This window comes from Fopius arisanus, unplaced genomic scaffold (genome assembly GCF_000806365.1).
Source record: "Fopius arisanus strain USDA-PBARC FA_bdor unplaced genomic scaffold, ASM80636v1 scaffold00092, whole genome shotgun sequence".
In the NCBI taxonomy this organism is placed as follows: Eukaryota; Metazoa; Arthropoda; class Insecta; order Hymenoptera; family Braconidae; genus Fopius; species Fopius arisanus.
In genome coordinates, this window is record NW_011887831.1 from 428,158 (window position 1) to 454,759 (window position 26,602).

General features: G+C 37.4%; 6 protein-coding genes and 1 long non-coding RNA gene across 11 annotated transcripts; 3 read left to right on the forward strand and 4 right to left on the reverse strand.

Annotated features, from left to right (window-relative positions):
• The first annotated feature begins 114 nt into the window (after positions 1-114).
• Positions 115-12,957, forward strand: LUBEL (Linear Ubiquitin E3 ligase). 3 transcript variants are annotated; one of them, XM_011311805.1, is made up of 20 exons: positions 115-210; positions 636-725; positions 1,018-1,434; positions 2,051-2,215; positions 2,404-2,631; positions 2,839-3,287; positions 3,394-4,130; positions 4,588-4,811; positions 4,895-4,996; positions 5,058-5,186; positions 5,485-5,853; positions 6,030-6,213; positions 6,320-6,402; positions 8,026-9,975; positions 10,349-10,546; positions 10,611-10,889; positions 11,075-11,164; positions 11,337-11,824; positions 12,377-12,545; positions 12,845-12,957. In XM_011311805.1, exons 1-20 carry the CDS (start codon positions 205-207, stop codon positions 12,872-12,874), a joined length of 6,387 nt encoding a protein of 2,128 aa, XP_011310107.1. In that variant the 5' UTR covers positions 115-204; the 3' UTR covers positions 12,875-12,957. The 3 variants fall into 3 exon arrangements, with proteins under 3 accessions (XP_011310107.1, XP_011310105.1, XP_011310106.1); XM_011311803.1 differs by having other exon boundaries at positions 4,609-4,811; positions 6,320-7,596; XM_011311804.1 differs by lacking the exon at positions 636-725 and having other exon boundaries at positions 116-210; positions 1,254-1,434; positions 6,320-7,596.
• Positions 12,958-13,264: 307 nt separating this feature from the next.
• LOC105270697 (venom acid phosphatase Acph-1) lies at positions 13,265-15,378 on the reverse strand. 2 transcript variants are annotated; one of them, XM_011311807.1, is made up of 7 exons: positions 15,275-15,378; positions 15,083-15,193; positions 14,613-14,875; positions 14,264-14,547; positions 13,933-14,141; positions 13,666-13,821; positions 13,265-13,302 (listed from the first exon to the last, which is right to left on the reverse strand). In XM_011311807.1, exons 1-6 carry the CDS (start codon positions 15,350-15,352, stop codon positions 13,681-13,683), a joined length of 1,086 nt encoding a protein of 361 aa, XP_011310109.1. In that variant the 5' UTR covers positions 15,353-15,378; the 3' UTR covers positions 13,265-13,302; positions 13,666-13,680. The 2 variants fall into 2 exon arrangements, with proteins under 2 accessions (XP_011310109.1, XP_011310108.1); XM_011311806.1 differs by lacking the exon at positions 13,265-13,302 and having other exon boundaries at positions 13,606-13,821.
• A 109-nt stretch (positions 15,379-15,487) lies between these two features.
• Positions 15,488-16,403, forward strand: LOC105270700 (uncharacterized). Of its 2 annotated transcripts, none has more exons than XR_892584.1 (3): positions 15,488-15,640; positions 16,040-16,161; positions 16,329-16,403. It is a non-coding gene; the product is annotated as an uncharacterized lncRNA (long non-coding RNA). The 2 variants fall into 2 exon arrangements; XR_892585.1 differs by lacking the exon at positions 15,488-15,640 and adding an exon at positions 15,803-15,929.
• LOC105270699 (venom acid phosphatase Acph-1) lies at positions 15,970-18,628 on the reverse strand. Its single transcript, XM_011311808.1, has 6 exons — positions 17,990-18,628; positions 17,565-17,675; positions 17,225-17,487; positions 16,690-16,973; positions 16,299-16,504; positions 15,970-16,173 (listed from the first exon to the last, which is right to left on the reverse strand). Exons 1-6 carry the CDS (start codon positions 18,077-18,079, stop codon positions 16,036-16,038), a joined length of 1,092 nt encoding a protein of 363 aa, XP_011310110.1. The 5' UTR covers positions 18,080-18,628; the 3' UTR covers positions 15,970-16,035.
• A 102-nt stretch (positions 18,629-18,730) lies between these two features.
• Positions 18,731-21,556, reverse strand: LOC105270701 (uncharacterized protein C2orf42). The gene is made up of 5 exons (XM_011311809.1): positions 21,355-21,556; positions 20,481-21,266; positions 20,175-20,394; positions 18,991-20,094; positions 18,731-18,917 (listed from the first exon to the last, which is right to left on the reverse strand). Exons 2-5 carry the CDS (start codon positions 21,189-21,191, stop codon positions 18,745-18,747), a joined length of 2,208 nt encoding a protein of 735 aa, XP_011310111.1. The 5' UTR covers positions 21,192-21,266; positions 21,355-21,556; the 3' UTR covers positions 18,731-18,744.
• A 127-nt stretch (positions 21,557-21,683) lies between these two features.
• Positions 21,684-24,200, forward strand: Mcm5 (Minichromosome maintenance 5). The gene is made up of 3 exons (XM_011311813.1): positions 21,684-22,195; positions 22,290-22,462; positions 22,546-24,200. Exons 1-3 carry the CDS (start codon positions 21,788-21,790, stop codon positions 24,182-24,184), a joined length of 2,220 nt encoding a protein of 739 aa, XP_011310115.1. The 5' UTR covers positions 21,684-21,787; the 3' UTR covers positions 24,185-24,200.
• Positions 24,177-26,273, reverse strand: LOC105270703 (alcohol dehydrogenase [NADP(+)]-like). Its single transcript, XM_011311812.1, has 7 exons — positions 26,178-26,273; positions 25,744-25,899; positions 25,470-25,634; positions 25,192-25,395; positions 25,004-25,120; positions 24,517-24,911; positions 24,177-24,436 (listed from the first exon to the last, which is right to left on the reverse strand). The coding sequence occupies exons 2-7, from the start codon at positions 25,813-25,815 to the stop codon at positions 24,391-24,393; spliced, it is 999 nt and encodes a 332-aa protein (XP_011310114.1). The 5' UTR covers positions 25,816-25,899; positions 26,178-26,273; the 3' UTR covers positions 24,177-24,390.
• Positions 26,274-26,602: the final 329 nt, after the last annotated feature.

The window sequence follows — 26,602 nt, forward strand, 5'->3', positions numbered from 1 at the left end:
AAAATATTATATTTATAATGCGCGTTAGAAAGCTGAAGAAAAGTGGGCAATGGTCCAGTGTTCTTCAGCAAAGATCCAAAAATAGATTTGATTCTCGACGTCCCACAAGTCTCATCTGCAGTCGAGCATCAGTGAGAGCATCATCGTCGTGTTATCACCAGATCCAGTTGATTTTTCACTGGAGATTATCCTGAGGAATACGAAATGAGTGTGAGTGAATAAATAAACCATCAAAAATCATCTCGATCGATTCTTTTAAATCGACTGATCAATTCACAATTTTTTTTCAATTGGAAATCCTTCAGTTTTCTCTTGAGATTCATCAATTTTCATTCTATTGGTTTCAATTACTCTCTACCTCTTTCGGGAGGGGATAAATTTGTTTATCGATGGAGAATGGGTGCAACCAGGAAATGTATGTTAATTCATGGAAATAAACCGAGTGGCGCACGATTTATTTTTGGATATTGAGCTTTTCCTCGGTTTCACAAATAGATTTTGTGATCGGTGCCGTTACGAGGAATTTTCATTTTTTTGAGGGAGTTTTGGGATTTTTGGGATTATGAGATGATTTTTGGGGGTTGTGGGGAGATTGCGCTGGGTGATTGTTCAGGTGTCGGGGAAATATCTTGCAGAATCCCGGGCCGGAGAAGTGGCGGCCGATGGCCATTTCTAATCCGTCCACCAGACTGAGGATGGCGAGGACAATGCCCCACTGGGTCATGGTATGTCGTTTCTATTGGTTTTTTTCCCTCCGCCGATGTCGCCGATTTCCGCACGAATTTATATGGCTTTTTAAATGAAATATGAATAATCTTGAAATTTCTCATTTCTCGGGACTTAAAAAATCGGGAGATTAAACGAAATTAATTATTTTATTAATATATATGTATATATATTAAAATGAGAATTAATATAATGAATATATTATTATTATTATTGTTACTATTAGGATGTATTTAAAAATTTAAAAAATGGATGAAAGAGAATTTCTTAGACTCCTCCCCTGGTATTCAGGCACAGGATCATCAGAAATCAGCGCCGCAGTCCCGAGGGGTTCCAGCACCCCCGAAGATGCCCCCGCCCTCCCTGACAGGTGATTGCGGTGATCCAGATTATGAAGTGATCGAATTTCCCCCGTCAAATCGATCGCCGAACCAAAACTCCAGCCCCCAACAGCGAAATCCCCATGTCACCCTGAAATGCGCTCTATGCGGAAGTGGAAATTTATTCGCCAAGTGCGATGTTTGCAGAGAGAGCTACTGCGAGGCCTGCGACGACATGAATCATAAACACCCGAAAAGACGGGGTCATACCCGGCGGCGAATAGTTACCCAGGAGGTGTCGTCCAGAGCAAGACCACCACTTCCACCAAAAGGGGAATCCCAGGCACCACCAGTCCCACCACCACGACGAAATCGTAGAAACACTCAGGTAGGCTGCGCACTGGCCTGAAAACTGACATTCATACCATTTCAGGAATTTAGTTTTTCATGAATTTTTTTATATCTGGTATCCGGTAATTAGAGAATATAATTAATTCGGTGTAATTAATCCATAAATATTTTTTCTGGGAGAGAGTAGAATGTTGGTTTTAAATTCTGAGGCATTCGTTCACGAATTTTGTTGAATTTTCATTTTATTCATTGACCATACGTAATTAATTTAATTTAAAGAATCAGAAATTAGAATAATTAAGTCAACAATTATAATTTAACTGATGAATAAGAATTTTCAACGAATTTTCTGGGGCAGAGTAAATGAAAGAATTATTTGGGAAATGAAATTGGAGAATTTCGTAAAAAATAGATAAAACCTGAAATGTCACACCGAGGCGTCACGATTACTCCACGCAATTATTTAATTAACTAATTGTAATGAACACTTCAAAGTGAAATATTACAGGGAGAATACTGTACACGATATAGTTGCTTTAATCCCCATTCCCAACTCCTGGTGAATCCCTTTATTAGAGGTAATTAGCGACGATATCCTCAAGGGGACGATGGATTTTGTTGTGGATAATTTAATGTGAGGTTTCGGGCCCTAGGCAAGGGCTTTGAAGCAGGAGTCCGGGGTGAAGAAAACCTTGAATCACCAGGAGAGACCCTTGCCATCGGCACCCGATAGCAATATTATTAATCAACGAACTGCACAATCTCATTCGGCCTTGGATAGTGTCGGCACGGGATTGGATAAAATGTCCACTTTACAGGTAATTTCTTATCTTAATTATTATTATTTATAATTCATTAGTCATCCCATTTTTTCTACCTCTTCACTTTTTTAAATTCAACAACAAATTATTTTTTTATTCTCAGCGGTTTAATTGATGTTTTAACGATAAATTATTATATATATATTGATTTTTATTGGAGTATTATTTACGGAAAAATTGCTCAGGAGAGGTACCGGAGGTACCAGGAGGCGATGAGAGCTCAGGATGCCAGCCGAAGGAGAATCAGCACTCCGGAGGGGATGAGGGAGGCCAACACCCCCCGGCCCCTGAGTCTCGGCAACTCGAGGCCGATTTTACATACACCACCACCTCCACCCCCTAGGAGCATGATGGGATCCTCTAGCGTCTCCGACCTCTCGGCACAGCATCTGTGGAACCCTGGGATGCAGCAGGTGAATTTTTCCGTTCATTAAAAACAAAATTAGTATTTTTTTCATTAAAAATTGAAGAATTTTCCAAAAATTTGAGAGAAAAGGCAATTTTATCTTGGAAAATCAATGAAATAATAATATAATCATATAATAAATACATAATAAACAATATTATTATATTTTTCATGAAAATCAATTTTTTCTGTAAAAAATTGGTCCTGACTTCAGGCCCAATCAATGGCCCACCTGGGTCCCCGAGGTGTTCCCCTGATGTGGTACCCCCCAGGTACACCCTGGGACACAAGCCTGAGTGGATCGACGATGAGTTTGAATCACCCAGGAATCTGGGGCTACCCGATGGGCTACACCCCCCAGGCGATGCTGCCACCCCAGTACCCAGGTACGTTATCACGCTGTCACAGCCCCGCGAGGAGCTACAAGTCCCGGAGGAGTAGACCAGCCTCACCATCTCCGAGCACCAGATCCAGGAAGTCAATGATCTCGAGATCGAGATCACGACCACCATCTGATTCACCGAGTGACGCCAGCTCCGAGGAGTCCGACGAGTCAGATTTCGATGACAGATTGTCCAGGTCCTCCAGGAACATGAGAAGAACGAGCCTGAAGAGGCGCGGGTACGAGGACGACCGGTGCAGAATATCCACGAGTCGAAGAGGGTGAGGAATTTCTACTATTTCTTTTCAACAGGAATTCGTGGAACTGAAAAATTAATTTAAATTTCATTTTGAGTCATGGATTTCAAGGGGTATGTCCTGGTTTCAGGCACTGGAGATCAGAGGATCAAATACCCCATCGAGGTGATTTTTCCGATCTGGAGACACGTTCGTACTCCTCCCGTCACGCCTCAGAGGCCGAGGAAGACCGTCGATCCCGTCGGGGAGGTTCAGTCCTTCGAGATGACTCACGTCGTCGCCTCTCAGAGACCGAGGAGGACCGCCAGAGGAGCATCTCCATCAGTCGCAGGTCCCAGCGTTCCTCCATCTCCCGAAATTCCGAGACCGATGAAGACAGACGAAGGGACCGACGAAGGCGCTCACAGTCCACCGAGCGCTCCCTCGAGCCTGATAAAATCATCGACAAGCCCAACGGTGTCAGGAATCACCGGAGATCTAGTACTGATCAGGATTCGGATACCAGATCCAATCGTGAAGCCGTCAGGAAAATTCAGAGACCTAAAGCGGAAAAACCCCAAGTGAAAGTTGAAGTCGAGAACTCCCGGGCTCTGGATAATTCGAAGAAGCTCCAGGACCCCGGGCTGGAGCTCGTCAAGCACATGGGGATCGATGACAAGAGAATTAAACAGAAATTCAATAGAGAGGGAGTTGTGAGTGAGGAATGGGCGTGTGAGCACTGCACTTTTATTAATGATCATAAGGTTAAAGTCTGCGTCGTCTGCTGCAAGACCAGAAACTCGGCGCTTCCCCCAGGTGTCAGGAACGATCCGGGGGACGGAAAACATAGGGTATCGAACAGTGAGGAGAGCAACTCGAATATCAAAGGTAGAATGAGAAGGAAAATTAGTTTTTCTTTTGGGACTAAAGTTTTTAAATAAACTGACAGATTTTTCGTGGAAAATTAAATACATCTGGGGCTTCAATCATTTTTCAATCATTTTTTGGGGCTATTCACTGGATTTTGATTGGTTATCGATTCCGGGTGTCTAAGAGGGCTTGATGATTTTTTTTATCTTTTTTTTTTTTTCGGGTCCTTCGAGGAATTATTTTGGGCTGGGTATTGGTGGCGCTTTTTATTATTTTTAAGAAAGTTTATACTTTTTGTGCACTCTTGTACGATTGAATGAATAATAAAGATTATTTGAAATTGATTTATAGTTGGAATTTTTTATTATTCATTCAAAGGATTTTGGTTTTTTAGAATTATTTAAAATAGCAATTAAAAAAAAAAATTATGTAGTTGTTAGTAGAATAGAATAATTTACTTATTCATTCGTTTTAGACGAGGGAAATTCTGGGGAAGTAATTACAGATGAGCTGAAGGAAAAAATGGCCGAGAAGTTGCCGTCGAAATGTACTTTGACTTCTCCAATGAGAAACCTGGGAACTGCTTCAGGAGAAACACCAGAATCGTCATCGCCACCTGCAGCTGATCTCTCACTAGGAGTTCAGGCCATCTCCATCGAGAGAGGAACATCCCCTCCACCTCAGAGTATCGCTACCCAGGTGAAAATTCTCATTCCCCTAAAAACTCAACGATTTGATTGATAATGATTTAATTAGAAAAACAAGGGAATTCTGTTCTCCAGACGTACGAGGTGCCCCAGGAGGTAAAGGCGACGGCGACGAGGAAATCGAAATTATCCCCAGATCCACGTCAGCTATTCTGCGACGAGGACAGCGATTCAGAGGTAAGAAAATCCCCAACAATGGAAATAAAAGACTAAAAAAATGGATGAGCCTGCGTTCCAGGAACCGACGAGGTACAACAGCCCGGACTTGTATCCCCATGTCATCCAACCCCAGTACGTCCTCCAAGCGACGTCTCATCGCTCCAGACGAAATTCCATCGACTCTCCTCATCTCTATTACCGCTCCAGGGTAAATCCTCGATTTTCCCTCCGGGTGTTTCCCCGATTGTTTATCAGTTTTTTCGCTTCTTATATTTTATTTTCTCGTCGTGGATTAATTGTTCAGCCTCGGTGTGATAGTGATTAATTAGCCCTAGAATTAGAATTGCAATATACTCCTGGATTTTTTAAATAATTAATAACGATAATTAATGACAATTGATAACGATTACGTAATTAAAATCAATTGTTTAATCGTTACAGCTTTGATTTTTGTGTGTCGATTGTCCATTTTTGAAATAATTAATGATGGTTTAAATTTGGAAAAGGAGCCAAGTCAGTCCAGATATCACCAGGAGTCACCACACCACCCACCATCCCCAAGTGTCTCCTTGACACGCCAGGGGCTGGAGATCGTTGAGATGCTGCGTGACGCTGAGAAAAATGGTTTCTCAGCTGATGATCTCCGGGTGGCACTGGCCCAGGGTGCGGCTAATCCGTTGGAGTGGTTGACCCACCAGTGGCCTCATCTCGTGGACACTGTCCAGGTGTTGGTGTCCACCAGGGGTCGAGAGATGCCTGACGATCGGAATGACATTGGCATATTGTCTGGTCAAGAGGCGAGGGAAGCCCTGAGGTCCTGCAGAGGGGATGTCTGGACTGCTGTCACAAAGGCCATTCAAATCAGACAGCAGAAGGTGCCATTTTCTTCATTAATTAATCAATTTTCAAAATGATGATGAATATTATTATTATTATTATCGGATCAGTATATTAATTTGAGTCTGATTGGAATTTAATTGGAATTTTTTATGCCAATTTTGGATATTTGTCAGAAATCGAATTGTTTTTATGTTTTTTTTTTTTTCTCCAGTGCGCAGGGATAATGTCGAAAGGAAATTTTCCACTTGTCGACGTGATTAAGGCCCTGAATAATCACGGAGGTAATGAAGACGTCGCTCTTCTTGAACTCCAGAAGAATCTGTTGAAACCGTTTTTAATGCGAATTTGGGGACCACCTGTTGGGGTTGAGAACGACGAGGCCGCACCACGCGTGGGTAAATAATTTATGTAATTGCATCAATGTAATCAATAAAGACGACGATTTTGAAAAAAGACTGATAAATTGAGAAAAATGATTTTCTGTTTTGTATTGAAATGCAGAAGTGGCTGGTGCGATCGATTTGTCGGGAATAATCGATGAAAAATCGGTAGCAGCCGTAGGGGAGTTGGAAGCAAGCAATCAGGTAATGTCAGAAAATCACTCTCATTTCCCAGAGTTGCAGGAAGATATCCCGGAAGATCTCATCGAAAAACACTCGAAAATCGTTAAGAAATCCCTAATCGAAGGTAATAATGAAAACGATTTATTCAGCAGTTGTGAAATTCTCCGAGACGATGAAAAATCGATAAACATTGAACGAAAAACTGTCAAAACCCAGCAGAATCAAGGAATTCGATTAATCGATAAAATTGTGCCTGAATCCCCTGAGGAAAAAGAAAGTGAAGTGAACAAGCCGATCGTGAGAGAAATCAATCGTAAATTGATTGATCAAACAAATGAAATCGATCGAATCGGTTCGTCAGAGGCTGTGGAGAAATTCCTGTCGGCAATGAAATCTCTTCCAGAGCAGTTCCTGGGGCCTCTTACGGTTGCTCTACAAGGATTCCAGAATAAATCGGCGAATGGAATCGGTAATTGGAAAATTGCAGGGCCCGCAGTCAATCCGCTTTATGAAAATGTAGAACTTCCAAGAGAAATTGATAAGAAAGTGGAGGGAAATCCCTCTGAAAGAATCCCTCTTACAGAGATCTCTTCAGGGGCATCAATTTCTCAGAGAGAAATTGAAAAATCGGAAGGCACAAAATTTCCACCGATTTTACCGCAGGAAATGCAAAAAAATCTAAAAAATCAAGTGAACAAACCAAAATTCTCTGGGGAATCCCGTGAAAAAATTAAAAGAAAGGAAAATCAAGGAATTGACGTGGAAAAATCGAGAGATAACTCAGCGACTGAAAAACCGATTGAAAAATCGAATGAAAAAACCACGGAAAATGAGTCAATTCCGGTAAAAAAAATGCAAATTAATTCAGAAGATGGGAGTGACCCGAAGTTAAAAAAAGAAATACCTAAAGAATCGAAATTTGAACGCCAAAAAAAACCAAGAAATTCAAATGATGTAAAATTGAGAGAAGAAATTCCTGTAGAACAAGAAATACTAGTCGAAGAACATGTAAATAATGTGAAAGTGGAAGAAGAAATAAAAAATTCAAAAAATGAGGGGATAAATTCTCCGAAAAAAGAAATCAATGAGGTTTCGTCCAAATCATCAAAACTTGTTCCAGAAGTCATGGAAAAAATTGAAGAAACTGAAAAAGCGATGGGATACACAAAAAATACTGAATTCACTTCCGGAAAAAGCGAATCACCATCAGAAGGGGTACGTACACAGTGTGAAGTTGAATCCCTCGAGTCATCATCATCATCATTAAGCATGAGTGCACTCAAATCATTAAAAACTAAATTCTCGAGCATGATGTCAAGATTTCCATTATCGAAATCCATGAAAATGGGATTGAGCGATAAACCAGAGTTCCCTGCTACTAATAAAACTCGAGAAGAAATGATCAAAGGAGAAATAAAAATTTCTAACGCTTTCAATGACCTCAAATCATCGAGTCCAGTTGAACCCGGAGTTTTAGTGAATAGTCCCTCCAGAGATAGCGAAGAAATTCGGGATTTTGTTGGTTTGAGGAAGAAAAAAGGGGATGACTCAGGGAATTTATTTTTTGAGAGTGATTTTAGGCGCAAGGACGGGGTCAAGGTCATAAGAAGTTCTATTTACATTGAGCCTTTGTGTTTTTCCAAGGGAAGACCACACGATAAAGTGAAGGATAAGAAGATATCTGATGATAAGGAAGAGAAACTTCAGGGAATTGATCTTTTGAGAGAACAAATAGAGAAGGACACGGAAAATGCTGTGAAAAGTGCTGAAGAGAATGAATTGTCTGAAGAGTTCTTTGACACTTTAGAAGAATTTAAGATTCCAGAAGTTATTGAAGAAATGGTGAAGAAGGTAGAGGTCGACCTTGAGGGAAGAAACAATTACAGAGAAGACTTAATTGAGGGAATGAGGCCTGAGACGTTTGAATTGATGATAAAGGAGTCTCCGGTGGTAGCCGTGAACGATGCAATTCCGGCTTTGGAGTCTCTGGTGGTTCAGGGGTCTTTGAAGATGAATCTGGTGCGATTGGATGAAATGACTATTGGGTCTGATGTCAATTGTGAAAAATCCCTGGATGAAACGATATTGTCTGGACATCGAGGGACTCCACAGGAAAAAATCAGAGACGTAGGGAAGATCCGGAAGAATTCGGTGGTGAAGAGGACGAGGCAGAGGGCAAAGTCTCCGGTGAAAAGAATTTATGGGAGGAGAATACCAGGGAGAGCCACGATCAAATCATTCTCTCCTCCGAAGAAAAATTCTGTGGTCGTTTCTAGGAATTCTATCAAGAGCGGAAGATTGGATGGACGAACTTCAGAAACAATGACTCAAAATCAGAATTCAGAAATTGATGGGAAGAAAGATGGAGAGGCGAAAATTAATATAGAAACAGTAATGAAGATGAAAAAACCACCGGGAACACCAGAAACTCTGAAGAATATAAAAATGAGTGAAGATAAAACTTGTGAAGAGATGATAGCGCCAGAAAAATCTCTTCGCGAAGAGAAGAAATTCTCCATTGATGAAGAAATTGTAACAAAAATAAAAATGAAGACTACGGGAACTTCAAATTTATTACAAACTGCGGTGAGGTCTGATGCGAATGATGGAAGAATAAAAAACGAGAATAAAGTGGTGACAGTTGACGATAAATTACGGAAATCGCAGTCGAAAATTCCGGTTTACCAGAAGAAACCTCAGACTGTCTCAGTGACTAGTCAGAAAATTATTGAAGTGAGTTCTTCAGTGCCTGTGAGAACTGAAATAACACCCCCGGTTCGGGCGATTCCGGTCCTCTCTCCAACTATTTCTTCACCAAATACTGCAATTAATGATTTAATAATTAAAAATAATAACAAATGCCGTAAAGAAAGCGATAACTCTCCCCCATTCACCCCCAAAAATGGAGAAATAGATGGAAAACATCAGACGAATTCCCCGAAAGGAGAAATAAAAATATCAAATATTGAAGAAGAAATCAGAGAATGTGAAGGTGAAATTGAAGAGAAAGAAATGGAACAAGTCGAGGCTGAAGAAAGTTCCGAGGAAGAAATTGTAGAGATAATCGAAGAGATAACATACTCCAGTAATTCTGACTCGACAGGCTCCCACAAAATGGCGACAGTCCTTGAGAGAAGATCATCCTCAGAGGATCCCACGGGTGCAGAACTAATGCTGCAGCGAACTCTAGATCGTATAAAAGCGGAATTATCAAATTCCGAGTTTGAAGATGAAGATGCAGAGGAGATGATGATAAATTCCAGTGAAGATGATGATGAAGAGATCCCAGAGATATCTGAAGACAGTTCAGTCGACAATTCCCTGGAGTCTTCACCGCCATCTAGTCTCCCAAGGGATGACGTTCATACCCAGATTGACCAGATGATCACGGTTAATGTCAAATTGAATCCTTCGAAATTACGAGCGAGTGAGTCTGAAGCTATCGATCCCGCAGTAACACCCAGAAAACGTTTCTCCATTGTTGCTAGTTATGTTGAACAATTTGAAGGAGAAATGCCAAAACGCGAGAGAAAAAATTCAAGAGAAGTCAAGGACTTGCTCATACCTGACAAATCACCGAAGAATGAGAGGGAGGTCAGTAGTCCAGACAATCCCAAGAATATTCCCCCAGAACACATCAAATTGTGGATTTATGATATTATTATAACAATGGCTCATGACATCCGCATGTGCTATAGCTTTAATTATCATTAAAAACTTTTCCATTAGAAAAGAAAATTCAACTCCAGACTCTTGTTGCTCTATTAATTCTTTCATTCATTCATATTCGTTCACGTTTACGTAATTTTTTTTCTCATCAATAATTCCTTTTCAATTGTCTGTAATTGTTTTATGAGGGATAATTATTCCTCATTATTTTCAAATTTTCGAATTAATTCGTAGTAATTAATTAATATTGCTTGAAGGGGTGAGGATGTTATTGTAAATGATTGATGATTTCCTGTAGAGGACGGCAAGACGTTTATTGGCAGAGGAAAAGGTCTCCAGCTACGAAGAGGCAGAGGTTGCCGCTAGTCTCATCAGTCTGAAGTTCAACGATGAAGAAGCTATTAATGCAGCCAAAGAATGTGGGAGTGTGGAATCAGCAATAGCATATCTCCAACAGGAGTGTGAATTGTGTACTGGGAGATTCGCTGTTAGTCAGGTAGACCCTCACACTTCTTTCCAGTTACTCCAGAATAATTCACCAGGTGATATTTTCTCTGCAGATGGTCTCGATGCTGAAGTGCGTTCACAGATGCTGCAATGATTGCGCTAAGAACTACTTCACTATTCAGATTAGTGACAGGAATATCGTGGATGCTGTTTGCCCTTTCTGCAAGGAACCTGATCTGAAAGATGCCAATGAGGACGACATCCTCGAGTACTTCAGCATCCTTGATATTCAGTTGAAGTCTCTGCTCGATCCACCTATTCACGAACTCTTCCAGAGAAAATTGAGGGATCGGACTCTCATGCAGGATCCCAATTTCAAATGGTGTGCACAGGTGAGAATAATTACTCAATCGCAGAATCAATCATTCATTGATAAATCGATGGGAAAGCGATTTTTTAGTGAATAAATTTTTTAAGAGAGAGTGCTTGGGGTAGAATTAAAAGGTATTATGGATTATTATGGGATTATTTGAATAATTAAAATTGTCATGTAATTTTGATGAAAATGATGTTTCAGTGCTCGAGTGGATTTTATGCAAATCCAAATCAGAAGCGGCTGATCTGCCCTGACTGCAGATCTGTGACGTGTGCCTTCTGTCGGAGACCTGTAAGAATATCTCTACACTTCAATCAATTAAATTAAGAATGATCAAGTGAAATAAATTGATTAACTGATCTCTGTAAAAATTTGCAGAAGACTTTGAAGCTGTTTTTTTGTTTTGTTTTTTTTTTTATTCAAATGTTTGTATTGAATTTTTAATGAAATTGATGAACTCCAGTGGGAGAAGCAGCATGAAGGGACGACCTGCGAGCAGTTTTCCGCGTGGAAGGACGAGAATGACCCCGACAATCAGGCAGCAGGTCTAGCTCAACACCTGGCGGACAATGGTATCGACTGCCCCAAGTGCAAATTCCGTTACTCCCTGTCCCGTGGTGGTTGCATGCACTTCACCTGTCACCAGTGCAAGTACGAGTTCTGCTGTGGATGTGGCAAGGCCTTCATGATGGGTGCCAAGTGCACAATCAGCTCTTACTGCTCAAAACTAGGTCTCCATGCTCATCATCCTCGAAATTGTCTGTTCTATCTGCGAGATAAGGAGCCAGGACAACTCCAGGTGCTCTTAAGGGAGAACAAAATCGAATTCAATACCGTTAATCGTAATAATGATCGCAAATGCAAAGTTCAGCTGCAGAAGGAAACACCGACTGGTGTTGTTGATGCTATCTGCAATGCTGATGTCGTGGAGAATCACGCGGGACTCTGCAGGTAATTCAATTAATTAGTGATCATAGGAATAACTATTTATTTTCTCAATCGGTGGATAACATATTGTAATTATGAATAATCATTACCTTGAATCATCAGTAATCAATTAATGATAATCGTTTCACCCCAACATTTTTTATGAGAAGGTTTAATTGAATTATTAATTGAATATATTAATTTTCAATTTATATGTATAAAAATAAAGTGCACGGGTCGTAAAGGTAGATTTGTAGATTTTATTTGAATGAAATGAGAATAATTGACTCGTGACTGTAAGACTTTGAAATCCTCTCGGTGATTAATAAATTGACTAATAAATTGGATCCAGGAGTCACTACGTTGAATATCTCGTGGAGAAAATCCGTGTGTCAAAACTGGAACCACTGCCTATTCTGTCAATCGATGACCTCGAAACGTGTATCAAAAGGGCTGGTATGAATTTACCACCGAATTGGTACAAACGAAATCCTGATGACTATAGGCGCGATTTATTCAAGGTAAATTCGGCGAATTGTACAATTATTATTAAAATACCGGTGCTTTTCCCCGCAGGCAGCACTACGTTGAGTACCTGGCCGGTCTAGTGCTCAAGGCTAAATTGGATCCTGTGGAGATATTTGATTTGAACGAGGCGAAACAAGAGTTGCGCCGACGGGGAAAAGTGCCGCCTGCTAAAGCACAGGAAATTTCTGAGATGGAATACCTCAGAGTTTGCATTCAGGTGAACTGAATAGCTTTTTTATCCTTTATTACTAAATACACAACAATTCATTTTATTGCATTTGTCAATAATACGTGAAACTGTCTATTATTTTATTGTTAATTTTGACTTTTAACATTTTTATTTGTATTTATTTCATTTATTTTTCCATTGTTCTGTAAGAATTCGTAGGAATTATGATTTATTTAAATTTTCTTGTTTTGTGGATATTTTTTGATTATCTAATAGTGCAATAGTTTTATTATTAATATCGATTATTAGTCGGAAATTGTCATTAATTGTCATTATTGATATTTCAGGTGGTGCAAGAGGAAATTCCACTGGAGTAAATTTTTCTGGATTACTTATACTCTAATTTTATCTATTCACCAATTTATTATACAAACATTTATATCAGACAATAAAGAAGTTGAAAATATATTGGAAGCCTTTATTAATCCAAAATGCTTTTTTTATTTATTTTTATTTATTAAAAAAATTTTTATATCACCGATAAGATATTTTACAATTAATAAACAATAAATTTATTGATACAAAATTCATACGTGAAATCATTTTTCATTCATTATAGTCAGATAAGTGTTTATTAATTGAATGAATAATTAATGAATAATTAATTTTACTCTGAGTATATGAAATTTTTTATTTAATATTCACCTCTGACGCAATAACTTTTTATTGCAGTAATTATTGTACGTCGCAAGCAGTATATCATAGTATTCACCGATGCAATTATCAAAGACCCGTGTTTTCCGACCTGAGAAAAATAACGAAATTACTCGGAAGTCAGGAATAATAGATTACTCGTAATTATTCGAGTAATCAGTGACTTGGGATAATTATTTTATCGTTTTATTGAAATTTTATTTGTTTATTTCATTGAAAGTGATCAATTATGTGCGCTAAATTAAAATGAATAATCAATTAATTAATAACTGTTGTAATAATGATAGGTATGGATTTTTTAATGGAATTAGGATTATTGAGGATAAAATTGGAATCAATTGGAATCAATTATAATCAGAAAAATGTATAAATAATACAATTTATTTATTCCTTAATGCTAATTGAATTCAAAATATCTATTACAAATACTGTCAATATAAATAAATTTATTTACAAGTTTATCTCAACTTTATGGCAGGCAGTTGACATCATCCACAGAAGGAAGAACTTCAGAATATAATTGGATGAACCTGGTGAGAGGACACAGTCTTCCACATCTAGGAATATTTATGAGGGAAGTTTCTTGGGGATCCCCGAGATAATAAATTATCTAATAATATGAAAATAAATAATGGAGTTATAAGACATAAAAAACTGGAGGGCGGGGGGAATGAATTGAAAAAACTGAAGAAATTATTGAATTCAATGAACAAGTTCTTACCCTGACGAAATATTCTTTGCGCTCCTCCAACAATTCAACAAAAATGGCACTAGAGTATTCTGGAACGTGGGGTGAATAAACCCCAAGGGCTTCCATGAGAGCTGTCAAATTAATCTCATGACCACTCAGCAACACCATCTTCAGGGGAGATTCTTTTTTTGCTGTTGCTGTTCGTAGCATATTGTCGGTGAAGTTCTTCAAGAGCATTCCTGAAACGATTTCAAAAAAATTTCATAAATAATTATTTACTCCCACCACTAGAATACATTATTCATTGTTGTAAAAATAATTTTAGTCTCTTTATTTCCCAATTATTTATTTATTGTCTCACCTCCATTCAACACTTTCAGTCTTTCACTCCAGCTCATGAGTCGATAATTAAGAATGGCCCCATCATGAAGCTGTCCATAAGGAAATATCCCTGACGTCCATTCGGGGAGTCTCAGGCCCATGGCATTGAGGGCCTTAAGGCTGTTGTAGAGGCCCTCCATGTCGAGAGCACTTCTAATAGATTTTCCAGTCCACTTGGTGAGGAATTCCATGAGCCTTTGGTATTCTATGAGTTCTCTCTTGAAATCTATCGATTCTTCGGCATCGTTCAGCTCTTCCTTGAACCTGAAGTAATTCATTCTATTGTTTAACCCCATGAGATTATTAAGGGGCCTCTAATCTCCACTGACCTTGGACAGTCCTGGGGCCTCAGCAGAGTGTCAGGATGTGGCACGTAGTTGGCGATTACTGGCTGCCAATTGAAGTCGGGATGCCACTGCTGTTCAGGTGCTGGTGGAAATATTCCTGCCATCACCAGTTGAAGTGACATCTTGGTCCGGTCATAATCAGAACTACGAGCGATAATAGCACTCGGATGATACACGTCCCCCAGAAAATCACCGTATCTCTCGCGAATTTTTACTCCAAGCTCGTACACACGACGTTTACCTTGCTGAAAATTAATCAGAGATAATGACACATTTTTTTAGATCATCAATTCACTCACATCCGCTCATCAACTCTTTTCATCATTATAATTGTTAATTGTTAATTATAAATGTAAAAAAATAAGGGGTTTTTTTTTTTTATTCAATATATACTTTGTAAAGCTCACTGACAGTTTCAAGTGCTATGACAAATTATTATTTTGTGCGCTTACATTGGTCAATTGTCCTAAACCGTAAGGATAGAATGTCCAGTTGAGGTAGGGACTTGTGGGGAAGGGCTCGTCGTCGTTGTCCAGGGTCGTCCTGTCCCCATGACGAAACACCTGAAATCGATCATTCTAGATTATTCTGCTCCGGGGATTGAGATTGAGAATTTAAATTTATTGAAGGATTTTATTTCGCACCACATTCACAAATTTAGTGTGCAATGGCAAAATTCCAGGCAATCCAATGACCAGGACAATTAGTTGAATCCTCCACATGGTGATGTCCAGTTACTTGCACAACTCGCCGATCATGTACTGTACGATCTCCTTTCACGCGCGTTATATACCCCAGAATCCGTTATGAATCAATAATTTGCTGTTTCCGTTAAGGAAATCTCATGGTGATTACTGATGTTCGTTAATGATTTGTTTTAACATGTGAGAATTGTTTCCCTGTCGGTTTTCCTGCGTCAATTGCTAATGGAAATGAGGGAAAGGAAAAATTACAATGGAAATTAATACCGGGAATGATTTGTTGTCGAATTGAAGATTGTAGGGTGAAAAGTTGGTATTTTTTTCAAGGATATCTATTGTTTTTAGGTTTCATTTTCATTTAATTATGATGAATAGGAATTATTTGTTTATTTTCTTAAAAATGTGACGAGAGGAAAAATCGTATAAGCTATTTTTAGAAATTGTTATCTAATGGATTGAATTAGTCCTGGCGTCACGTGCGTATTGAATCACATGTGATCGTAGTTTTTCCCTTGTTACTACGAATCTTATTTAAATGTTCCTCAATCGTTTTCTTCGGGAAAGCTCATTATGATTCTCATTCAGGGATTTCCCAATGGTTATTCATGACTTTAAGAAAAATTTTTTATTTATTTCAACTCTTCTGGGATAATTATCGAATTATATTTCTATACCATTATTTTATTATTGTTTTATTATTATTTTTAGATGCACTTCATGTCTTCCTCGGAGGGAATTAATTGACTGTAGAGTTGGACGAATTTCTTGAAAGGACACAATTCGTTGCATCCAGGAATAATTATTCTGGTGCGCTCTGCGGGAATCCCCAGGTAGTAGGAGATCTGAAATAGTTCATTAAACTATTAAAACGTTAATTAATTATTCAAATTACGTAAGATTACCAACATCATGATTATTATTGATTATTTAAAATTGAGTTGAATTAAATAGACGTTGAGGTATTTACCCTGACATAATATTCTCCATCATCCTCCAGGAGTTCCATAAATATTGCACTGCTGTACTGGGGATGATCGGATTCAAAAACCCCAAGGGTTATCAGAAGACCAGCGATATTCTCATCGTGACCACTTAATAACACCATTTTAGCATTGGGTTCTGTTTCATCGATTGCATTCTGCATATTTCCAGTGAAATTCCTCAAAATCATCCCTGAAATGGAGACCAGAAGTCCAACCACAAAAAATTCAATATCACAAATCAATTTATTTCGCTTGTAATAAATCATAAAAGAATAATCTGTTGTAAAAATTTATAAATAATTCTTATGAAGAATTTAAAATTTTTTCATAGAATTTGAGAATAAAATTAATTTATTAAAAATATTTTTTATGGACCTCCATTGAGAGTTTTCAATCTTTGAGTATAACTTTTGATCCTGAGATTCAAAAGCGCGAGCTCCTTGACACCCCCTTCGGGGAAAATCCCCCGGGTCCAGTTCGGTAGGGGCAATTCCATGGAGTACAACGCCGTGAGATAGCTATATAAATTTTCATAGTCTTGTCCGGTAGTGAATGATTTGCCAGTCCACTCTGTGAGATTCTTCAGAAGGTCTTTGTATCGTAATTTCTCTTCTTGAACGTCTAACGAGTTCTCCACCATCTCAAGTTCCTCTTTATACCTCAAAATTAATATAAAAATCTCGTATTTTCTCCAGAAATCAATTGTAATCATTCTAATAATATACTGAATACCTATTATTTATTATAATTTATTATAGTTATTTATCATTATTTCCTCGAGAAATCACGTAATTTTTATAATCAATTTTAATAATATTTTGATAATCATAATTGGAGGTATAATTTTAGATTTTTCAGTCAAAGAATTCGATTGATTTTTATTTATAAATAGGTATTGAGAGTCATTTACTTGGTGCAATTGAAGGGATTCAGTAGTGGATCCGGTGATGTTTCATAATTCACAACAACTGGTTGCCAATTTAATTTTGGATTCCACTTCTGATCATTTACTGGAGGAAATATTCCAGCCATCACCAGTTGCAGAGACATTTTAGTTCTGTCAGTGTTTGAACTACGAGCGATTATATGAGGGGGATAATAAAAATCTCCCAGAAATTGATCGTATTGATTGCGAATGTGAATGCCGAGTTCGTATGCGCGTTTTCTCCCTTTCTGGGAGAAAAATTTATTTGAAAAATAATTGACAACGGAAGCTTTTGGTATTTACATTATTACATATACATATTTACATTCGTCAGCTGGGATGGACCGTACGGTGGAAAATTAGATGTCAGATATGGACTCGTGGGGAAAGTCTCTCCGTCGGCTGTTAGAGGTGCTCTATCTCCATGACGAAACACCTGGGGATGAGAAATGCTCAACTACAATAAGTGAAAATTTTCAATGCCAGTTTTTTATGTCAGATTATGTTATTGTTATTATTATTATTCGCTATCGCAGAGGGATAGCGATATTCTTTATATTACCTTTTCTAACGAGAAAGATGAGATTTACAAAAAAGGTCATTACAAAAATATCGATTTTTTCGTTCAATCTCGAGATATCACAGGAAAGCTGGCAGGGTAATGCTCTCCAAAAAATATGTCATTATCTCAGTTTAAATAATAAACGAAATTAATCATAATTTTAGTAATTAGTGATGATTATTACTCACGATATTGACCAGTCTCAGTTGCTGTCCAAGTCCTCCAATCAAAACCGAAGAAACAATTACTAAAAATCGATATATTCTTGTCGTCAACATAATAATCTATTTTAAAAAACTCGTGTTTTTTACTTTATTTCAAATTGTTGTAACTATTCAGCGTAAATATAAACACTGGCACTCGCAAGAAAACTCATTGCAAGTTACTTATTCACGAGTTTGTGCATTGAAAAAAAGGCAATTTATTTTCGACCGTTGATAAGGAAATAATGAGATTGTTGATACTGCCAAAGGTGTTTGTCACGTTGACCACATATTTTCTATTTCTATTGGGCATTTTACAAATATTGAAATGGAAAATTATCTTCAAACTACATTATGAGAAGTTTCAAACTTAAACAAAAAGACAAAAAGAATAAAGAATAATAATTATAAAAATTATAATTCGGCTCACCGCCTGTGACACTTGCCAGTCCATGCTTTCTTTTACTAAAGGATAACACAATGAATGAAGAACAAGAGCATAATTCATTTGGGAATCATTTTTCAAATTTTAATCAATTTAGAGTATAGAATTTTGCATGCGATATTTACAATTCTTAAATAGATGGTGAAAAAAAAAAAAAAAAAAAAACTTACGACCGCCTATGGACAATGATAAATGACAAATTGACGGTTTCATGAAATTTTTTGAAGGCTCGATTATCAGTTTGTAAATATATCACAATTGTTAAATTTAATTTTTTCTCATTTGAAGAATAAATTTATGAGTAGTTCTTAGCTAGAGCTACTTTTCTAAATTTTTGGGATGCTTCACTTTTCACATGACCGAATTCAAATCTCAACCTAAGTTCTCCAATTTTTGAAATCGGAAGAATATCGGGTATCCATTCAATCAAAAAAGGTGTGGGTTCTAGTTGATTTGGACAAGTATTTCCTGTAAATGAAATGATAGAATAGTTTTAGTTTTGATTTATTTTTTGAATAAATTAATAATTCAAAGTACTGACCAACTTTCAAATAGGTTTTCAACTCAAGTGGTTTGATAAGGGCATTGTTTCCACTTTTCTTGTATCGATCAATATCTGATTCCTCTCGCTTATATAATTCATATGTACCATCAGAATTTTGTAAGAAACTGCGGGTTATTTCTAGGGGTATCATCGGTGTATCAAAAATACTCTTGATGTGAAGAATATTGGTAATTTGCCATGTGTATTTGGTGAAAGTTCCCAGGGGTACACCGTCTTTTCTAATAAACGCCGTAGTAGAGTTTGGTAGTCGTTTCTTCTTACCTCCACATGATATTCGTTCTCGAAGACAGTCGAAAAATATCTGTGGTACATGGAAGACAAGTGGTTCGGGTTTTCCATCAAATTGAAAATGCATTGTTTGATTGATTCTTTCAGTTATTGATCCTAACCACTTGATAAATGACAAATTGGCGTTGCTCTCATCCAAATTGTCGCCCGAATTTTGATATTTTTTAATAATTGTTGTTTTTGTCTTGCCTTTTCTTGTTTCAATTGAATTCAAATTGTTGATACTCAAATTATTAGGCAATAATATTTCATCTCGCTTTCTCTTAGTGGAAGAAGGTTGAATAGTGTTCATCATTTGCATTGTCATAGCCACTCCAGATTCATAATTCATAATAGCGGTATTGTTAATTATTTGGACACTGCTGTCAAGCATTGTACTTTCACTATTCAATAATTTTACATTTTTCTCATTGAAATTTCCTTGTTTATCTAATATACCAATTGATCCAGCGTTCCACAGTTTAAATGTTTGGTTATCTTCCAGATAATCCCTATTACTTGATTCATTGTATTTTGTCGATCCATCTTGGAGATTTTTCACCGAGCTAATATTAATTATTCTACTCTGATCAATAATTTCATTATCATCAACATGGGTAATTATGCTGTTTCCAGTGTTGAGAAATGCCGGCGCGCAATCCACATCAATTCCATCGACAATATTATTGGGCAGAATTGTTGCATCAAGATTTATCGAGTCAATGTCCAATCTACTTCCATCTAAATTCTGCACTGTCAAAGTATCATCGCGGAATATAAGAAAGTGGGTATCATCACTCAGACCCTCTATATCTGTAATTAAATTTATTACCTATAAACAATCATATAAAATTGAATATTTTTTTTGTTGAGACCTATGTGAAAAATTTTACCCATTCCAATGATTTTATCTGTTTCGGACGGTTGAAAAGGTACACTGAGACTCTTCTCTGATCTCAATTCCATCTGATCTAGATTAATGTAATACCTAAATTCATCTGATAATTTTGGATCGCTCGCAAAGGCACAAATACAGGCGTAAAAATGAGCACAGCGTCGTGCCTGTCCAGGCAAATCCCCCTCCCCCTTTGCCTCTATTACTTTGGGGGCTGCCTGGAAAAACAAGGAGAAAGCCAAAAAATAAATGGAAAATTTATCATGATAGAATAGGTGATTGATGATAACGATGATCCTTTTACCTTTAAACCGGTGCATGTGCAAAAGTATCTGTGCTCTATTTTCTCCCTAAATTTGATGGTATAAAATGAAAAATGTAAATAACCAAGGGGATGTTTAGGTGATGCTTTACATTTGACGGCCATAATTGTTTTTGAGACACGCTGGACTAGAGGCCCGGAGGTTTCAGTGGCTAGTAGCCAAATTTCCTGTTTCATCTCATTATTAACATTTAGCGATGATAGAACTGAATTTCTCAGTGTGAGAGGTTGAGCCTCAGCATAACATCTGAGAGCTGCTTGAATATGCTGACAAGTGGGAACACTGCTATTGGATGAATTTTTTTCATGGCATTTCAAAACACTAGTGTCAAAACTCCTTTCGCAGCTATCGGCGAAGCATAGGGCGGTGCTTTGACAAATAAGAGTGTTCATCTCATTGGCCGCTGTAGCATTAATAATGGGCAGTTGGACAAAACCTCTATCATCAGGACCTTTGTCGCGCACTCGTACTGAAAAAACCTGAACCGCTGATCCAGTTATAAGTTTACATGCTTCCGTTGATAATTTTCTTTTTTCACCAGGCTCTTTAAATACTGCATCGCAATATTTATTTTTACAACAAAGTCCACGTGAACCATTGTAGGTGCCACATTTTGGACATTTTTTAACACCTCGAAGGGTCGCTTTTCCCAGGTCAGCTAGGAGAGAACGGAGACGCTCTTCATTTGCCATGACACCTCCACTCAATTAATCAAACAAATAATTATATGTATGTATGTATGTATGTATGTAGCTAGCTGGAACTGGCTGGAACATCACATTGCATTAGTTTAGTAAAAATATAGGTTATAACCATAACCAGTAAGGAAAATGACATATTTATAATAGCTATTACCTTTTAACACTCGCTAAACACAGATGAAGTGGAAAATTCTTGTGAATACCGCACTCAGTTATATTATGTATATTTTTCATGTCATTATTGTCATTATGGCATTTATAATGTTTTTTTTTCGACTGTCTACACTATACAAACATAGTGTATGCATGTGAATCACTACTGCTGGGGAGGAATTCTGCGCGTTTTATGTTAACATAAAATCTCATTATTTCGCTCCCGTCAGGTGGAGCGCAGGCAATGGGGGTGTCTGCCCGTCAGCCCGACTCGGTAACTAACAGTAATTCCCGCCAAAATTCGGCTGGATGCGTTCAGTCCTTTGGTTCGCGTCCAGTGACCAGTCGGCCTTATTATTAACGCGTGTCTCGCTGTTGCGGTTAGACTGTCCGTTATTACATCTAATTTGACTTTTAAGTGTGAATAAACAATCATGAATGACTTTGATCAGCCCCAGATTTTTTTCTCGGATAATTTCTCGACAGATGAAACCCGAGAGGATCAATTGAAACTCCAATCATTCAAGAAAAAGTATAAAGAATTTATTAGGCAGTTTCACGAGGGTAATTTCAACTACAAGTATCGAGATACCCTCAAACGTAATTACAATCTCGGTCAGTATTGGTTGGCGATAAATCTTGAGGATTTAGCCGCTTTTGATGAGAGTTTGGCGGAGAAAATTCATAAACAACCGACCGAGTATTTGCCAGTATTTGAAGATGCTGCTAAAGATGTTGCTGATGAATTGACCGCCCCAAGACCTAGTGGTGAGGAAAAAATAGAGGACATTCAAATTCTTGTGTCATCAGATGGACATGCATCAGCGCTCCGCTGTCTCAAGGTATATACAATAAAATTTTTCAATTTTTTTTTCAAATTCAAGGACCATTATGAATAATTATTTATTTCTTTTTCTTTTCCCATCCATATGGTAGCCCGATATTGTCTCGAAGCTTGTCAAGATTCCAGGAATAATAGTTGCTGCTTCAGGAATCAGATCAAAGGCAACAAAAATCGCCATTCAATGCAGGTCATGTCGAACTATTCAAAACAACATTCCAATTAAGCCAGGATTAGAGGGGTACGCTTTACCTCGACAATGCTCAACGTAAGTTATTGTAAATCAATAATCAATAATAAATTCAATAAATTAATTTGCCGTGATTATGTGAAAAAATGAAAAATTTGTAGGGAGCAAGCTGGACGACCCAAATGTCCTCTAGATCCTTTCTTTGTGATGCCAGATCAGTGTGAGTGTGTAGACTTTCAAGTTCTCAAACTTCAGGAACTCCCAGATGAAATTCCTCAGGGTGAAATGCCAAGACACTTGCAATTGTACTGTGATCGTTATTTGTGCGATCGTGTTGTACCAGGAAATCGAGTGCTCATTCTCGGTATTTATTCGATAAAAAAAGTATCTGGCTCAGCAAGACGGGGGGGCAAAGATAAGGCATTAGTTGGAGTACGGGCCCCCTACATCAGGGTAATTGGTATTTCTGTCGATGGAGATGATGGTAGTGATAGTGGCAGTGGCAGTGGCAGTGGCAGTACACATCCACCATTGACTAAAGAGGATGAGGATGCCTTGAGGCGTTTAGCTGCACAACCAGATGTTTATGATAAAATAGCGAGAAGCATTGCTCCAAGTATTTTTGGTGCTCTAGATATAAAGAAAGCCATTGCTTGTTTATTATTTGGAGGCTCGCGTAAAAGAATGCCCGATGGTTTATGTAGAAGAGGTGATATTAATGTTCTCCTTCTTGGTGATCCAGGAACGGCAAAGTCTCAACTTCTTAAATTTGTTGAGCGAGTAGCACCCATTGGAATTTATACATCTGGAAAAGGAAGTTCAGCTGCTGGTTTAACAGCTTCTGTAATGCGTGATCCAATCAGTCGTAATTTCGTAATGGAGGGTGGAGCAATGGTGCTAGCTGATGGTGGAATTGTTTGCATCGATGAATTTGATAAAATGAAAGAAGATGACAGAGTGGCAATTCACGAAGCCATGGAGCAACAGACAATATCCATTGCTAAAGCTGGTATTACCACAACATTGAATACCAGATGTTCAGTATTGGCCGCTGCCAATTCCATATTTGGACGATGGGATGACATTAAGGGAGATGAAAATATCGATTTTATGCCAACTATTCTTTCTCGTTTTGACATGATTTTTATCGTTAAAGATGAACACGAGCAAAATCGAGATGTTACGTTGGCTAAGCATGTTATGGGATTACACGCTAATGCTGGACAACTCACTGAACAATTATCCGAGGGGGAATTATCATTGAATCTTCTGAAAAAATATATTCACTACTGTAGAACTCGATGTGGTCCAAGATTGGATAAAGAAGCCGGAGAAAAATTGAAAAATCGTTATGTTATAATGCGTGCTGGTACTCAAGTACATGAAAAGGATTCGGAGAAGAGAATGTCTATTCCTATAACCGTAAGACAATTAGAGGCCGTTATTAGGATATCTGAAGCACTAGCTAAAATGCATTTGGAGCCTTTCGCCACTCAAGTACATGTTGATGAAGCCCTCAGGCTCTTTCAAGTATCTACACTTGATGCTGCCATGACTGGATCTCTTGCAGGAGCGGAGGGATTCACCTCTGAAGAGGATCACGAGATTCTTGCACAAATTGAAAGACAATTGAAACGTAGATTTGCTGTAGGTACTCAAGTTGCAGAACAAAACATTGTCAATGATTTTATCAAACAAAAATATCCAGAGAGATCAATCTGCAAAGTTATTTATACTATGATTCGTCGAGGTGAGCTGCAACACCGGATGCAAAGAAAAATGCTCTACAGGCTTACTTGAAAGATGAGTGTTCCTTTATTTTTCTTTTAATCGTTAATTATTTTATTCAACACATGTTGTTCGCCAATTAATCAAATGCTACATCATTCTCATAACCTATCTATATATCAAGTACTTGAATTTCCAATTATCTCTGTAGCTGTATCGTATTTTTTTATTTTCATTCATTTTTTCATTTCATTTGTCAATAAATATTTTTCTACCAATCAAATTAATTCATCTCTGAATGGATATAACGGGTGCCTCTCCACACTAAACACAAAGAGAATGACAATTATTAAAAAATCTCTCCCAATTCTCATATCACAATAGAATAAATATTTCTTATTTACCCTTTAAAAAACAAAAAGGTAAAAATTCGCCCCTCAGCACCACGATCTAGCTCGTCTAATTCTGCCAATTCATCTGAACTTAATTGAAAATCATATATATTATTGTTAAGTGCAATTCTTTGGGGCGAGGCACTCTTGGGAATAACAACAATATTCTCTTGCACCAGCTGCCTTAGTAAAACTTGGGCAGTTGTTTTATTATGGGCTTTGGCGATTCTGTCAACAATCGGGTGTCCCAGAAGATCCGGAAATCTCTTGGTATTATAATTGTATTTTGTTTGAAAATGGTGTTTCGCACCTGGAGATGCTAAAGGACTGTATGCCGTTACCACAATATTGTGACTAGCGCAGAATTTTCTTAGAGATTTCTGTTGATGGTATGCATGTAGTTCCACCTTTGCATTCATAAAAGGAAAAATTATTATCGCCACTTGTCAATAAAATGACCATTTATCTAATACAATTAAAACATAAATATAGGTATTACTTGGAGATTGCTCGGTTTTATCTCGGAATTATTCCATATTTCATCAATTTGCTTTTCATTAAAATTACTGAGTCCAATAGATCGAACTTTGCCTGTCTTAACTTGTCCTTCCATTTCCTTGAATGAATAAAGGAAAAGTCCTAAAGTCCAAAAAGAGGATGTAAAATTTTTTCATGATTATATATTACCTTCCAAACAGAAACAGGATTGCTCTCAAAATCAAGTTTATATGAACCATCTTCGTTAAGTCGAGGTGCGCATCTGCTATCATCACTGATGAAGGCAAAGGGCATATGAATCAAATACATATCGACGTAGTCCAATTTCAATTTTTCCAATGACCAATTCAAATACTTTTCAACGTCTGATGCTCTGTTACCATAATGGGGTAACTGAAAAATTATTACAAACTCTTGGATTAAAAATTAACAAGGCATTAACAAGCAATTAACAAGGCTGCCATCACCTTCGTTGTAATGAACAACTCTTCTCTATTTCCCCCATTATTCAACCATGTCTTTAAACTCTTCCCAATAGCATCTTCATTATTATAATTGAATGCAGTATCAATATGCCGATAGCCATTGTCGAGTGCAGTTGCAACAGCTATTTCTATTTCTTCAGGTTTTGCCTAGAATTGTCAACAATTGTCAACAATTTGTTTGGATTTTTTTCTCTATTTTTAATATTATTTCAATTACTATAATGATTCAATTGGTGATGTAATTATCTGATATTACCTGCCAAGTGCCAAGGCCCATTGTTGGCATTTGATACCCCGATGACAATTTCACAAATTTCAGAGATTTCATAGTGAAAAATCTTAACCCTTTTTATTATTCACTGAGATTTATGTGTACACAAGTGAATTTCGGTCTTGGCTGCAATTTGCTTACCTAAAATTACGAAATCACTTTATTTTTGGATTAGTCACTCGCACTGTCTCGTATTCATTCCTTGTGCAATTTGAAAAATTATGCAATGCAATGCACCCTCTCTGGAGTGTAAAAGAAAAAAAAATTCATTCAATTTAAGACAAATAGGGTGTTCATGTATAAATCGTGCAAAACAAGTGGATGAAATATATGGAATTAACGCGCTTATGATTATTCATTAAGTGAAGGTTGATTTTTTGAAAGATTGCATATTTTATTAGAATTTTTATATTTCAAACCGTATTTAAAGACTTTTCAATTTTTTAACAAAGTAATGTTAGTAAAAAAAGGAAAGGGGAAAGAGTTTGTCTCTCTGGATAATAACATATTAGGGACTATATACATACGGCACTACTCGGGCGCTTACACACGGTGAACGATGAAAGGAATTTTTGTCTTATATCTATGGGATCGATGTATAGATTTCGATAAAAATAACATTTATTCGTATAATAGCAAATAATTTTAACGACTAATTTTCAGTGTGACAATATAAAAATCACTTGTTATGTAAATTAGTATAAATAATTATTTTCAATTTTAAATCAATATGACATGTCTGCATATAAAAAATAATTGATTTGATTGATTTGATTGATTTGTTTTCTCTGATACTAAAAACAATTGACATCGATGAAACTTTCATATGTATGTTGTATGCATG